Source organism: Polyodon spathula, chromosome 31 (assembly GCF_017654505.1).
Source record: "Polyodon spathula isolate WHYD16114869_AA chromosome 31, ASM1765450v1, whole genome shotgun sequence".
NCBI lineage: Eukaryota > Metazoa > Chordata > Actinopteri > Acipenseriformes > Polyodontidae > Polyodon > Polyodon spathula.
The window spans coordinates 181,041-197,004 of NC_054564.1; the positions used below are offsets into that span (position 1 = coordinate 181,041).

Here is a 15,964-nt window from a genome sequence, read left to right on the forward strand (position 1 = left end):
CATCAGCTGCACTTAAAAAAAAAAACCTGGTCAACTGATGACGTCAGGATATTGGATAATTCTCAGCGTTGATTAGTCAATAACATCTTACAATCGTCACGGATACGCTTCTCGGCATCTTTCCTTTTCGGCATCTCCCCTCCTCTTCGGTCCCCGGGCCAGCCTCCCACACCAATCCTCGTTTGAGGGACGGGTTTCGCTGAAGAGGTTTAAATACGGGCTCCGGACCGAACGAATCAGAAGAGCTGTGAACGGCAGAGCCGAGAGAAACGCGCTGGTGCAAGAAAGCTTTGAAGGAAACCTGCAAGAAAGCGCGACGCTCCCTCCCAAACTGAAAGGTGAGTCTGTTCGATTCGTGCAAAATAGTTTTTTTTATTTATATTTTCAGGAATTGTAAAATATTTCGTATGAACTCTGTGTGGAATTCGAGAAGACGCCCTGCCAAAAACTTTGAAAAAAAAAAAAAAAAAAAAAAAAAAAGCATTATAAAATAGATACAGATAGGAAAGTTAATTACACACACGGTGACTGGAGAAGAGTTACAACAACGCGGAGCTTTTTTTTCATTTCGTGTATTGGTGCCCTGCTTATGGATCGAGTGAGTTTATGAAGTGGGCTCTTGTAACTCTGCGCGCATTGTTAAAGTCGTTCTCATTGTAATTAGATATGCTGGCTTTGCAACATGCAGTTGACTATGAGAAGCGTGATCTGTATCTCGCTAACATGCATATTACATGCATGAGGCTTTAGAAAAATGATTCGTATAATAATAATAATAATCTTATAAAAATATATTATTATTACTATACCTTCTAAAGTGGATTGAAAAAGAGAATGGTTAGCAGTTTAATAAACTATACAGTATAAACCTATTTATTATTATTATTATTATTATTATTATTATTATTATTATTTTTCATTCTGTTTTTTTTTTTTTTTTTTTAAATCATTAGTGTTTAGACTTCTCGAGCATAGACAAAAAATAAAGACCAGATCTAGAATTTATAAAAGCGCAAAGCTGAAAGAGTCCCGTTCCTGGAGTCGGTTTGGTTTTGTTCCGATCCGATCGGTCAAGTTAGAAAAACTCTTCCGAGCTGCAGTCCGCTAATCAGAGGGAGGTGGATTGAAAGCCGCGATAAAATCCTGGTGTAAACGCAGGGTAAATGCACTGTGAATAAAGCACAGAGGAGTGGAGTGGAGCAATCTGTCCAGCAACAGGGTTAGATTTGCCCCTGGGGTACCTTTATACAAGTGTCACACAGTAAAAGCACAGCACAGTATAGCACAGCGCAGGGAAAACGTGGTGAAGCACAGAGAGGTCTGGTAAAGCATAGGGAAGCATTGTAAAGCACAGAGGGGTGGTAAAGCATAGGGAAGCATTGTAAAGCACAGAGAGGTCTGGTAAAGCATAGGGAAGCATTGTAAAGCACAGAGAGGTCTGGTAAAGCATAGGTGAGCATTGTAAAGCACAGAGAGGTCTGGTAAAGCATAGGGAAGCATTGTAAAGCACAGAGGTCTGGTAAAGCATGGGGAAGCATTGTAAACTCTGGTAAATGTATAGTAATCTCATGGATAAAGGTGACAGGACGGACTGTGCATATTTCCAGTTGAAATCCTCTATAAGACTGGACCCTTTGAAGCTGCAGGCTGTGCTGCTCTTGTAAATGTGGCTCTGTGGTTTGCTGACTTGCATTCCTGCTGCTGACTCACGGCTCACTCATCTTCTTACCCCCCCCCCCCCAAACCAGCCCCCTTCTCACCGCAGGCAGGCTGCTTGCTAATAGAGCTCTCCTCTGGCTCTCTCCCAGCCTGCTACCGGCTGGTACCAATCAAGCAGGGGCTTCGCTGCAGCAGGGGAGTGGCTCAGCGAGGCTGGAGAGCAGAAATACATCCCACTGCCTTCTAGCCAACGAGAGGCAGAGAAAGATAAGAGGAGAGGTACTGTAAGGGGTCCCGGGGCTGTGAACGTGCTCTGCTGCCTGATTAGTGCATGCACTGCTGGGAAGAGAATTTCATCCAGTTTGTGTAGAGAGAATAAGAATTGGGTAACCTTGGCAATGCTGATGCCCTTGTGCCTCTGGCGAGCTACATTTTGACAGGAGTCGGTCAGTGCGGAATGCGAGAAGGATTGCTAGTGGAAATGGCTCATTAGCGATTCGCTTTCTAAATGGCCTGCATCCTAGCCCTGCTTGGTGTTTTCTTTGGGGGCGTTTGGTTTGATAGAACCCCCTTCACGTGATCTCCAGATCTCGTAGCTTGTTTTTCACAAGCTGATCAGTTAATGGAAGTGAAGGAATGGGCAGGGCTGTTTTTACAGGATGGAGCTGCTGTCTGTCCCCACAGTGGGGGCATGGGGTGCGAATCTCATTACAAATTCCCTTTCCAACCGGATTACAGACCAGCAGCTGAGCAGCAGGACTGCAGGCCTAACGAGAACTGTGCCAGGCTTCAGGGCAGCATTGCAGAGCTCGCAAAAAGCGAGATAGAAATGTAGCCGACAGGAGCAAGAGAGCACAGTCTAATTTAATAAAGCTTGGAGGCTTTTTGTTACTCTTGACCTTGTTTTTTCTTAATAAAGAGTACGGGGAAATCCAGTCATTTTTGCTGAGACTCGCTTTTCTCTAACATTCAGTCCAGAGATGCTTGCTGACAATTCAATTAACTCTTTCATGCACGGGGACCTCACATGGGGATGGATAAAAAAAATCTCTTCTAGTCTTTTTATATTATAAATCATATATAATATATCATAAATATATATATATATTATATAATATATTATTTCTAATATATATTTATATATATATATATATATATATATATATATATATATATATATATATATATATATTTATTTATTTAATATATATATTAAAGTCTATAATACAGTTTATGAATAATAGATTATTATGCTATTTAAAAAAAAAAAAAAAAAAATTCCATGCATGAGAGTCACGTACTGATTGATTTCCTGATGAAGAGAAATGTGTCCACATGGCACATTCCACACTTCTTCTGATTAAAACATTCCCTCAATCTGCATGAATTCACCCTGAACAGACTCCTCACTCTCAGCTCAATCTGCATGAATTCACCCTGAACAGACTCCTCACTCTCAGCTCAATCTGCATGAATTCACCCTGAACAGGCTCCTCACTCTGAGCTGCTGCATTAGAAATGATTGGAGATCCCGCAGACTGTGGTCTGGGTCGCTTGTAAATGGTTCTATTGTATCGAGAGAGAGAGAGAGAGAGAGAGAGAGAAAGGGCTGCTTGTTTGGAAGAATGGAGAGTGGAGAGAGAGAGGACCCGAGGGGAGTGAGTCAGAGGCCTCTCTTTAATCTGCGCTCTGATCTCATCAACTGTGAATCGGCACGCTCAATCACACGACACTCCTGGGGGGAGAGGTGGGGGCCTCTGTGAAAATAAACAGGATCCACAGAGCCGCTCTCGAGAGGGGAGGGAGCAGGCTGGCTCACTGAGAGTGCATGCAAGCTCGTATAATCAGGACTGGAGATCAGTACTCTGCAGATCAGAGCTGGGCTTTTATTGTGGGACACTTTTATAAGGGTTACTTTACCAGGGTGTGTTTCTTTAATATGCTTTACCAGACCTCTCTGTGCTTTACAATGCTTCCCTGTGCTTTACCAGACCTCTCTGTGCTTTACAATGCTTCCCTATGCTTTACCAGACCTCTCTGTGTTTACAATGCTTCCCTGTGCTTTACCAGACCTCTCTGTGCTTTACAATGCTTCCCTATGCTTTAACAGACCTCTCTGTGATTTACAATGCTTTCCCTGCGCTGTGCTATACTGTGCTTTGCTTTTACTGTGTGACACTTGTATAAAGGTACCCCAGCTGGACAGATTGCTCCAATCCACTCATCTGTGCTTTATTCACAGTGCATTTACCCTGCATTTGCACCAGGATTTTATTCCATAGCTTCAAATGAATAACTCTGGTGATCCATTCCCAGTTCCCACCAGCCTCTTAGCTATGTCTCACTAGTTCTGAACCCTTTGCAGTTTGCATTTCCTCTACAAGAAAGCACTGTAAACGCAGCGCTGTGGTAAACGCGAACTCATTTCAAATGCAGTCACAGCGCTGTCAAGCGAACTCACAGCTATAGTGCAGTTCAAACTTGCAATGCAGGAGTCGATACTGTACGAAAGTGAGTGCAGCTCCCTGCTCAAAGCACAGCCATTGCGTCTTTCAATCTGCCTCCCTCTGATTAGCGGACTGCATCTCAGCCCAGGGAAGTGACATGCGTAGAAATCTCTCGGATACTGAAAGCACTTCTCCTTCAGTCCGGAAATGAGAGACACTGTGTTTCTGTTTTGTATTTTATGTTTATAATTTCTTCAGGTTTTTTTTTCTCTCTTTCCTGTTTGTGAGTGAAAGCGGACGTTCACAGAGGTTATGTAAACACAGATGTTGTTCTTCATTGTTTCCCAGCGCAGCTGCTGTTCTGTTAAATGTGCTTTTACATAAAGAACCGTAAAATATCCACCATTGCTCATGAAATGCTGCATTTGGTTTAATGGTTAGCAATAAGTTGTGCTGTTGACTCATTCCTTCCTCTGCAACAAACCAAGTGCCCTTTCTTTACAGTGCCATGCCTTTCCTTTCCAGGTACTGACAGTCCCAGACAGACAGACAGACTGACAGGCTGCTGCGAGAGTCTTGTGGAATCGAAGATGACGTTGCTGTGGTTCCTGGTTGCTTTAGGGGCGCTCTCGTCTTCACTGGGAGACAAGGTACAGAATGAACCCCCAGAATAACCCTTTCTAGCCTGCATGAGGAGCTGGCAGCCCCCTCGCAGAGAGAGAAGACTCGCCTCACGCTGCCCGGATATAAACCCCCTCCTTCCGCTGAAATCCACTGTGAATTGTGGTTCCGCTCTCCTTGCAGCGGCTTTTCAAAAAACTGATTGAGGTTCCTAGGTTTTACTGTCGCTGTAGCTACACCAGGTCTGGGTTGAGCTGCAGTGGCAGGTCTGGGTTGAGCTGCAGTGGCAGGTCTGGGTTGAGCTGCAGTGGCAGGTCTGGGTTGAGCTGCAGTGGCAGGTCTGGGTTGAGCTGCAGTGGCAGGTCTGGGTTGAGCTGCAGTGGCAGGTCTGGGTTGAGCTGCAGTGGCAGGTCTGGGTTGAGCCGCAGTGGCAGTGGCAGGTCTGGGTTGAGCTGCAGTGGCAGGTCTGGGTTGAGCCGCAGTGGCAGGTCTGGGTTGAGCCGCAGTGGCAGGTCTGGGTTGAGCCGCAGTGGCAGGTCTGGGTTGAGCCGCAGTGGCAGGTCTGGGTTGAGCCGCAGTGGCAGGTCTGGGTTGAGCCGCAGTGGCAGGTCTGGGTTGAGCTGCAGTGGCAGGTCTGGGTTGAGCTGCAGTGGCAGGTCTGGGTTGAGCTGCAGTGGCAGGTCTGGGTTGAGCTGCAGTGGCAGGTCTGGGTTGAGCCGCAGTGGCAGGTCTGGGTTGAGCTGGGCTGAGCTGTAGTGACCACAGTGCTTGTGGAGCTGCTGGCCCTGCTGACACGTCTCCTGCTTGTCGTTTCAGGAATCCCTCGTGAGAACACGGAGAGGAACACGCATGTTCAGAGGTAAGCGACTGACATCACCGGGGGTCCCATGCAGAGAACTCTTTCTCTGTCTCTCTGTCTTTCTCCCCTGTCTCTTTTACTAACTTTCCCTGTCTGTCCCCTGCAGAGCACTCTGTGTCCCTTTTTCTGTCTCTTGATCTCTCTCCCGTGTCCCTTCACTGACCTGCCCCCCCCCCCTCGTTTGTCCCCTGCAGAGCACTGTAAGGACTGGCTGTCCACGGAGGTTCACAGTCAAGGGGAGACGTGGCTGCGCTGGTATGGCTTGAGAGTGGAATACTGCCGCTGTGCCAACGGGAACAGCAGGTGCCACGCGGTGCCCGTTGTGGGTGAGTGAGAGCAATCTGAAGAAGCAGGACTATGCCGAGCCCTGCTGTATGTGTTTCCTTTATTAATCTTAACATTATTATTAATCAAAACAACATCTGGCCGGATGAACAGTCATCTCTCCTGGGGGAGTGAGATCAGAAGTAATTCATTTTGAATTCAGCCCCTTAATTCATGTGGATTTAATTACCCAGATTAATTCTGTGACAAGGAGACTCGGGGGTCCAGCGGGTAAAGAAAGGGGTTTGATCCCAGGAGGTTCAAATCCCAGCCACTGACTCGCTGTGTGAGACCCTGAGCGAGTCACTGAACCTCCTTGTGCTCCGTCCTTCAGACACAAAACAAGCGAGGTCCTATTGGAAGAGACTCTGCAGCAGCAGCGGTTGTTGATGAAGCAGAGTTCACCCCCCTGGTCTCTGAAGTGACTTTGAATAAAAGCATCTGCTAAATAATAATAATTATTATTATTATTATGTTCCTTTGTGATAATTGATGATCGCATGTATGAATTACCACTTCTCACAATCCCCTGGTGGGGCAGTAAGAGGGTCTGAATGCCTGTCTTACTCACGCGATCAACAGCATTGATTACAGAGGAGCATGGAATGAATCAGGGTGATTAAACCCACATGAATTAACAGGGGGGCTGAATTCACAATGATGGACTCGGAGGAAGCGCAGCAGATATTCCGGTGTTATTCCTGTGGGATTCAGACCGGGGGATTCGATAGGAACAGGCAGAGATAATTTTAAAGTGATTGGTTTATTTCTCTCCTCCAGAATGCAGCAGGAGTCGGTGCTACAACGGGGGCTCCTGCAAGCAGGCGCGCTACTCCCCCGAATTCATCTGCAGCTGCCCCAGCGGCTTCGCGGGACCCCAGTGTGAGATCGGTGCGTGCCCCAAAACTTTCTGCACTCGCACTTCTGCATGCTTGATCTCACTGAGGCATGCCAGGCTGAAGCACAGCGGTGTGCAGTAAAGAACACGGGTCCCTTTGCAATGATACTGGGGGGGGGGTGCCAGGCTGAAGCACAGCGGTGTGCAGTAAAGAACACGGGTCCCTTTGCAATGATACTGGGGGGGGGGTGCCAGGCTGAAGCACAGCGGTGTGCAGTAAAGAACACGGGTCCCTTTGCAATGATACTGGGGGGGGGGTGCCAGGCTGAAGCACAGCGGTGTGCAGTAAAGAACACGGGTCCCTTTGCAATGATACTGGGGGGGGGGTGCCAGGCTGAAGCAATGATACTGGGGGGGGGGTGCCAGGCTGAAGCACAGCGGTGTGCAGTAAAGAACACGGGTCCCTTTGCAATGATACTGGGGGGGGGGTGCCAGGCTGAAGCACAGCGGTGTGCAGTAAAGAACACGGGTCCCTTTGCATTGAAACTGGGGCGGAGGGGGGGGCGCTAGATTGATGGCACAGCAGTGTGCAGTAATGAACAGGGGTGTATCTTGGAAAAGCCAGTTGTGCAGGACAGCAATGCTGATTGGAGCTCCTGGTTTGACCGGTGTGTGTGTGCGGTCTCGTTTCCCAGACACGGCAGAGAAGTGTGTCACCGGGCGCGGGGGCGGGTACCGCGGAACCTGGGGGCAGAGCCGGTCCTCCATCGACTGCCTGAACTGGAACTCCAGTGTCCTCATCGACAAGAAGTACAACGCGAGGAGAAACGACGCCCTGCAGCTGGGCCTGGGGAACCACAACTACTGCAGGTCAGACAGCAGGGGGCACCGGAGAGCTTTATCAGAGGTGCAATGTGGTGAGACTGCCACTAGAGGGGGGTAGAGTTTGATATGTGCAGTGTGGTCAACCTGCCACTAGAGGGGGGTAAAGGGTTTCTATTTGTATTGTAAGGGTCTGAATTGAGTTTAATATGTTTTAAGTGAATGATACGTTTCTGTGCGTTTTTCAATATTTTTAAGCACTTTAACTGAAATACAGTGAAGTTAAGGTTAGATCCAGCAACGGAGCAGAACAGATTTGTAATCAACGCAAACAACATGCTTTACCTACGGATTCTCGGCTTAGCTTTCAGGGTTCATTCTAGTGGACTAGCCTTTGCTGTCAGACAAAGAATTGGAGCTGCTTACTGAACTCTGCAGGCACTCAATGTAATGCAGCTACAGTCGCTGCTCCCAGCCCCCCGCACACACACTGACCCAGCGCCCGCTCCCTCTCCCCTGCACTGCCCAGCCAGTAGCCATGATTCCCAGTGCGGTCTTGACCCCTTGGCCAGGATAGTGTCTCGAGGGAGTGTGTCGGTAACTCTGAGCGTGCGCTGACGTCTCGCTCTCCTCCTGCTTCCAGGAATCCTGATAATGACACTGCGCCCTGGTGCCATGTGTACAAAAACAAGCAGCTGGTGTGGGAGTTCTGCAGTGTGCCCAGCTGTCCTCGGGGTAAGCGGGCAGCCCTCCCGGGCTCTCACTGGGCTTTGTCACACGCTGCTGTGCTTTTACTGCGGGAAACTTTTACAACAGCTACTTTACCCTAGTTTCTTTTTTAAATTAGCTTTACCAGATCTTTCTGTGCTTTACAATTGTTCACTATGCTTTACCAGACCTCTCTGTGCTTTACAATGCTTCCCTATGCTTTACCAGACCTCTCTGTGCTTTACAATGCTTCCCTATGCTTTACCAGACCTCTCTGTGCTTTACAATGCTTCCCTATGCTTTACCAGACCTCTCTGTGCTTTACAATGCTTCCCTATGCTTTACCAGACCTCTCTGTGCTTTACAATGTTTCAATATGCTTTATCACACCTCTCTGTGCTTTACAATGCTTCTCTATGCTTTTACCAGACCTCCCTGTGATTTTGCAGCGCTTGCCCCTGCCTGCCCTGTGCTGTGGGCAGCTCCTCACAGGGCAGTGCCCGGCAGGCTGTGTTCTGACGCCCTGTTTATCCCGCAGGTAACTTGGCGGAGTGCTACTCTGGCACTGGCTCCTCGTACCGTGGCTCACAGAGCAGCAGTCGCACGGGCGCCCGGTGCCTGAGCTGGGACTCGCCCGCCCTCGCCAAGAAAGCCTACAACGCCTGGAGAGCCGACGCCAGGCAGCTCGGGCTGGGCAGCCACAACCACTGCAGGTGAGGAGACACGCAGCCACAGCCAAATAGATACCACTGCCCTGCAGCACATCCCGTTTAGGGTCCTGGTGCAGAGCAGTGTCGCCCATTCCAGGTTTTACTAAAAGCTATGTTTAGGTAACAAGCTCAGGTGTGTCTGAATAAACTCCTAGCAAAGCCGTGGTAGACTGACTCGCACTCCTCTCTCTCCAGGAACCCAGACAACAACGTCAAGCCCTGGTGCCACGTGTACAGAGGCAGAGCCCTCACCTGGGAGCACTGCGACCTGCCCAAGTGCGGTAAGAACCCAGCCTGGCAGAGCTGCAGTCTGCTGGGGAGGGGTGGGGAGGTGTGAGGAGGGGTAGCAGTCTGTTGGATTGTGTGTCCCATGCACGCTGTGGCTCAGTCAGTTGAACTGTTGAATTGTTTGTTTCCCCAGTGGGTTACCCAGGCAGCAGCTCCACAGTGGGGTCCCCAGGATTGCTGAGTGGAAACGGCAATGCAGTCGGTGAGTCACAAACTCTCAGGCCCTGCAGAGAACATGCTGCCCGCACAGTCATGCTCTCCGCACACAAGAGAACCCCCACAGAGATCACACCAATATAATTAATAATAATAATAATCATGAAGCTAATGATAATTCTAATCAAATAATGCTAATGCTAGCTCTAATAATGATGATGCTGATGATGCTAGCTGTGATAATGATGATGCTGATGCTGATGATGCTAGCTGTGATAATGATGATGCTGATGATGCTAGCTGTGATAATGATGATGCTGATGATGCTAGCTGTGATAATGATGATGCTGATGATGCTAGCTGTGATAATGATGATGCTGATGATGCTAGCTGTGATAATGATGATGCTGATGATGCTAGCTGTGATAATGATGATGCTGATGATGCTAGCTGTGATAATGATGATGCTGATGATGCTGCTGTGATAATGATGATGCTGATGATGCTAGCTGTGATAATGATGATGCTGATGATGCTAGCTGTGATAATGATGATGCTGATGATGCTAGCTGTGATAATGATGATGCTGATGATGCTAGCTGTGATAATGATGATGCTGATGATGCTAGCTGTGATAATGATGATGCTGATGATGCTAGCTGTGATAATGATGATGCTGATGATGCTAGCTCTGATAATGATGATGCTGATGATGCTAGCTGTGATAATGATGATGCTGATGCTGATGATGCTAGCTGTGATAATGATGATGCTGATGATGCTGCTGTGATAATGATGATGCTGATGATGCTAGCTGTGATAATGATGATGCTGATGATGCTAGCTGTGATAATGATGATGCTGATGATGCTAGCTGTGATAATGATGATGCTGATGATGCTAGCTGTGATAATGATGATGCTGATGATGCTAGCTGTGATAATGATGATGCTGATGATGCTAGCTGTGATAATGATGATGCTGATGATGATGAGCTGTGATAATGATGATGCTGATGATGCTAGCTGTGATAATGATGATGCTGATGATGCTAGCTGTGATAATGATGATGCTGATGATGCTAGCTGTGATAATGATGATGCTGATGATGCTAGCTGTGATAATGATGATGCTGATGATGCTAGCTGTGATAATGATGATGCTGATGATGCTAGCTGTGATAATGATGATGCTGATGATGCTAGCTGTGATAATGATGATGCTGATGATGCTAGCTGTGATAATGATGATGCTGATGATGCTAGCTGTGATAATGATGATGCTGATGATGCTAGCTGTGATAATGATGATGCTGATGATGCTAGCTGTGATAATGATGATGCTGATGATGCTAGCTGTGATAATGATGATGCTGATGATGCTAGCTGTGATAATGATGATGCTGATGATGCTAGCTGTGATAATGATGATGCTGATGATGCTAGCTGTGATAATGATGATGCTGATGATGCTAGCTGTGATAATGATGATGCTGATGATGCTAGCTGTGATAATGATGATGCTGATGATGCTAGCTGTGATAATGATGATGCTGATGATGCTAGCTGTGATAATGATGATGCTGATGATGCTAGCTGTGATAATGATGATGCTGATGATGCTAGCTGTGATAATGATGATGCTGATGATGCTAGCTGTGATAATGATGATGCTGATGATGCTAGCTGTGATAATGATGATGCTGATGATGCTAGCTGTGATAATGATGATGCTGATGATGCTAGCTGTGATAATGATGATGCTGATGATGCTAGCTGTGATAATGATGATGCTGATGATGCTAGCTGTGATAATGATGATGCTGATGATGCTAGTGATGTGATAATGATGATGCTGATGATGCTAGCTGTGATAATGATGATGCTGATGATGCTAGCTGTGATAATGATGATGCTGATGCTGATGATGCTAGCTGTGATAATGATGATGCTGATGATGCTAGCTGTGATAATGATGATGCTGATGATGCTAGCTGTGATAATGATGATGCTGATGATGCTAGCTGTAATAATGATGATGCTGATGATGCTAGCTGTGATGATGATGCTGATGATGCTAGCTGTGATAATGCTGATGCTGATGATGCTAGCTGTGATAATGATGATGCTGATGATGCTAGCTGTGATAATGATGATGCTGATGCTGATGATGCTAGCTCTAATAATGATGATGCTGATAATGCTAGCTCTAATAATGATGATCCTGATGTTGCTCCTCCTCTTCAGAGAGCTGTGGGGAGCGGCTGGCCCCTGTCTCTCAGTACCGGATTAAGGGGGGTCAGGTCTCCAGCATCACCTCTCACCCCTGGCAGGCTGCTCTCTTCGTGTACAACCGCCACGCCCGTGCCGACTCCTACTTCTGCGGGGGTGTTCTGATTGGCTCCTGCTGGCTGCTGTCTGCCGCCCACTGCTTCGAGGAACGGTACGTGTCACCGCGGAGCGCCCCGAACCCCCAGACCAGAAACACTGAGACAGACGTGTCAGAGCCGAGTGCCTGCGTGTGACCCTGAGCAAGTCACTGGACCTCCTTGTGCTCCGTCCTTCGGATGAGATGCAAAACAAGCGAGGTCCTATTGGAAGAGACTCTGCAGCAGTTATTGGTGAAGCAGAGTTCACCCCCCTCCCCAGTCTCCAAGTCACTAAATGACTCTTTTAATGATGTCTGTTCTCTTCTCTCTCTTCCTGCTGCAGGTTCCGTCCTGATCTGCTCAAGGTAGTGATGGGACGCACCTACCGGCTTCAGAACTCTACCAACGAGCAGATCTTCAGAGTGGAGAAATACTTCATCCACGAGCAGTACGACAGCGAGACCTTTGACAACGATATAGGTGAGCCGTCTGTCTCTCTCCTTTCCTCTCTAACCCCGTGTGTCTCTCTATCTCCTCTGCTCTAACCCTGTCTCTCTCCTCTCTAACCCCCCTCTCTCTCCTTTCCTCTCTAAACTCCTCTGCTCTCTAACCCTGTCTCTCTCCTTTCCTCTGTAACTCCCTCTGTGTCTCTCTCTCTCTGCTCTCTAACCCTCTCCTTTCTTCTCTAACCCCTCTGTGCGTCTCTCTCTCTCCTCTGCTCTCTAACCCTGTCTCTCCTTTCTGTAACCCCGTGTGTCTCTCCACTCCTCTCCTCTCTAACCCTCTTTCCTCTGCTCTCTCTCTCTCCTCTCTAACTCCCCGTCTCTCTCCCCATCTCCCCTGCAGTTTTGTTGAAGCTGATGAGTGACTCGGGGGCGTGTGCGCTGGAGACCTCCTTCGTCCGGCCGGTCTGCCTCCCCGACCCCGGCCTCTCTCTCCCGGACTGGTCTGAGTGTGAGATCTCTGGCTATGGCAAGGAGGAGGAGTGTAAGAGCTGACTTCATTCCATTCGATGCGCAGTGATGTCATAGTTCTAAAGTTTAAAAAAAATATCTCGCAACAACGCTTTTGAATAGCATCCCATTATTACAAGCTTGTTTCGTTATGATTTAGAGTGAGTTATTAAGTCATCTTGGGTTCTCTAATTCAACAGAAAACTTTTTTGCGCAGAAACCTAAGCAAGATGGTATTTCTACAAACAATAAGAAACACTCTGATTTTATAAGTTAATATGCTGTGTGAGCTATAAGAAAGTTCAGCAAACAGTCACCAGTGAAACTGAAGTGTTCAGCTGCTCTCTGCCTCTCTCCCGTGTGTGTGTGTGTGTGATTCTGATCCTGACTGACGTCTCGCTGAACCCCCGTATCTCCCGTGTGTGTCTCTCTGAACCCCCGTCGCTCCCCTGTGTGTGACTCTGTGATCCTGACTGACGTCTCTCTGAACCCCCGTCGCTCTCCTGTGTGTGTGACTCTGTGATCCTGATGTCTCTCTGAACCTCCGTCTCTCTCCTGTGTGTGTGACTCTGTGATCCTGACTGACGTCTCTCTGAACCCCCGTCGCTCTCCTGTGTGTGTGACTCTGTGATCCTGACTGACGTCTCGCTGAACCCCCGTCTCTCTCCCGTGTGTGTGACTCTGTGATCCTGATGTCTCTCTGAACCTCCGTCTCTCACCTATGTGTGACTCTGTGATCCTGACTGATGTCTTGCTGAATCTCTGCGTCTCTCCTCAGTCTCTGCTTTCTACTCTGAGCGGCTGAAGGAGGGTCATGTCCGGCTCTGGCCATCCCGAGACTGCACCTCGGACCGTCTCTCCGATCGGCTCATCACGGAGAACATGCTCTGCGCCGGAGACACGCGTGGGCTGGACGACGCCTGCAAGGTGAGGCCCGAGTCCGTGTGCAGCTGCAGCCAAAAACACTGCAGCGCCCTACATCGTTTTCCATGTACTTTACGCAAAAACTGACACTTGAAAAATGTGGCGATTCCAAATCTAACATGAAATACTGCTGTGGCCCTATTGTGGTAGAGGTTTTTGCGATGTCATTGTGAAGAGTCTTTGTTTTAAAGATGAGATCTAAATTCTACTTTGTAAAACGTTTGTGTGTTTCTCGCAGGGCGATTCTGGGGGTCCCCTGGTTTGCTCCAGCGGGGGGCGGATGAACCTCATCGGCATCATCAGTTGGGGGGACGGCTGCGGGAAGAAGGACACCCCAGGGGTTTACACCAGAGTGAGCAAATACCTGGGCTGGATCAACGGCAAGATCAGCCAGGCGACACGGTAGAGAGGAGCCAGCCAGCCAGCCAGCAAACACACACACACGCAGCCTGGACCGTCTGGCTAAAACCACTTCCCCTTTAACATCACAATGGCAGACACCTGGCCTGGACTCGCTAGCCCTCCCTGTGGGATCTGTGAGGGAAGCAGTTCTGCACCGTGTGGATCACTGTTACCAGGACCTTCTGAGTGTCAGCAGATCAAACTAAAGAGACAAAGCCATTCCCAGCACCGCATATATATGTGTGTGTCTGCATCCATGCTACTTTTTAAACGTTTCTATTCTCTGTGAAGCAGTTTTAACGTTCAGAACCTGATTGAGTCGCGTGTGCAGGGCACTGCTAGTTTGCACAGTAACCCAGTCTTTTGTGTGTGTGTGTTGGATTGTGAATGAAGCAGTCAGTCCAGGTCTCAGCTCACAACTATATCCGCTCCCCACTTGTTTCCATGCAGACGGTTTAAAGCAGGTCTAAACCACTCTCGCCACCCAGAAAGACTGCATTTCAACAGAGACTCTCCTGTATGCTGCAGAAGAGACTGCTCCATCCCCAACAGTACTGTTTTTAAACTCCTCCGTTGTGTTTCAGTGCAGAGTGCTGAAGGCTGTTGCACAGTCCAGTAAGACTCGACACACCGAGAGACTTTTTAAAAAGTTTTATGATTGTTATTATTATTTATTTTTATTGTGTGTTTTTGTGCATATAATAATTGTATTGGTTAATCTGTATTTATTATATCAGATTTAATTTTGTTTTGTATATTATTTGTTTTTAAAATATATTCCACTTCCATAAAATAACTGTGTTTTTTTGTTTTTGCTGTAGCCACCTGTAATAAAAATAAATAAATAGATCATGAGCCACTTAACCCCCCCTAAAGTTTTTGTAACGGAAGAAGAAAAGATAGGAGATGTTATTACATGTTGTTTAGATACAGAAGTTTAACAGGGTTTTTTCATCTGAATAGATTGAGAATTTTGTGTGCTGGAGGTTCTACATTTGCAGGACGTGTCTGGTTTTGTAGAGCAAATAAGTAGTATTATTATTTTTAAAACACTTAAATTCTGTATAAAAGAAAGTAAAACGCTAATATTTGATGTAGGCTCTATACCTGGTTTGAAATCCATCAAACAGAAGCTTTAACAGCGATGTCACTATCCAGATAGTTAGATTGAAACACATCAAGGAATCCTTCTCACCCAGTTTGATATCAGGCAGTCAGGTGCTTTTTTGTTGGGTGGGAGTATGTATGGGTTGTGTTTGTATTATTATTTATGTCCTGAACTATAAATAAATAAAGGAAGGAAGACCCAGACAGGCATGTGGAGTCACACGAACAGGTTTATTAGACAGACTCTTACAGTGGAACCTGCAGCCGCGCCGCTGACGCAGAGCGGGGTCTCATAGCGGGGCACTGCAGGGAGGAACTGAACGCTGTTTGCATTGTTATAATAGAAAAAAAAACACAACACACAAAACAAAAACATGTGCATTCAAGTCATTCGGCTGCAAAGAACCGATCGTCCTGGAGACTAGAAGTACCAGGTACCCGGCGACATGCCCTGCCTCACAGGGGCCACTGCATCCAGCAGGACTGACGCCTCTTGCCAGGGGCAGCAGCACTATTGAACCAAGGCAAGACTTCACAACACGTTGTACGAACTGAACTGTACAGCTATTACACACAGCGCTCCCAGAGCAGCACTGCCACAAACACACGAGCTGAATCACAACCGTTTAAAAACAAGAGGGGAACTGAAGCGAGGGATTATAACCCTTCTATCGAGGACACGCACAGCGCGGGGCGGCATCGCTCCCCGCGGTCAAGACTTGAAATTCTCTCTCTCTCTCTCAATGTTAAACATAGCCAGCAGGTGGAGCAGTCCATT

The 15,964-nt window shown here is 47.6% G+C and overlaps 1 protein-coding gene across 2 annotated transcripts; it reads left to right on the plus strand.

Moving 5' to 3' along the window:
- Positions 1-203: 203 nt before the first annotated feature.
- LOC121303169 (tissue-type plasminogen activator-like) lies at positions 204-14,788 on the plus strand. 2 transcript variants are annotated; one of them, XM_041233684.1, is made up of 15 exons: positions 204-338; positions 4,632-4,756; positions 5,544-5,586; positions 5,781-5,912; positions 6,691-6,801; positions 7,444-7,618; positions 8,214-8,305; positions 8,817-8,991; positions 9,184-9,269; positions 9,410-9,478; positions 11,679-11,874; positions 12,144-12,280; positions 12,647-12,787; positions 13,532-13,680; positions 13,916-14,788. In XM_041233684.1, exons 2-15 carry the CDS (start codon positions 4,697-4,699, stop codon positions 14,081-14,083), a joined length of 1,734 nt encoding a protein of 577 aa, XP_041089618.1. In that variant the 5' UTR covers positions 204-338; positions 4,632-4,696; the 3' UTR covers positions 14,084-14,788. The 2 variants fall into 2 exon arrangements, with proteins under 2 accessions (XP_041089618.1, XP_041089619.1); XM_041233685.1 differs by lacking the exon at positions 204-338 and adding an exon at positions 1,790-1,938.
- Positions 14,789-15,964: the final 1,176 nt, after the last annotated feature.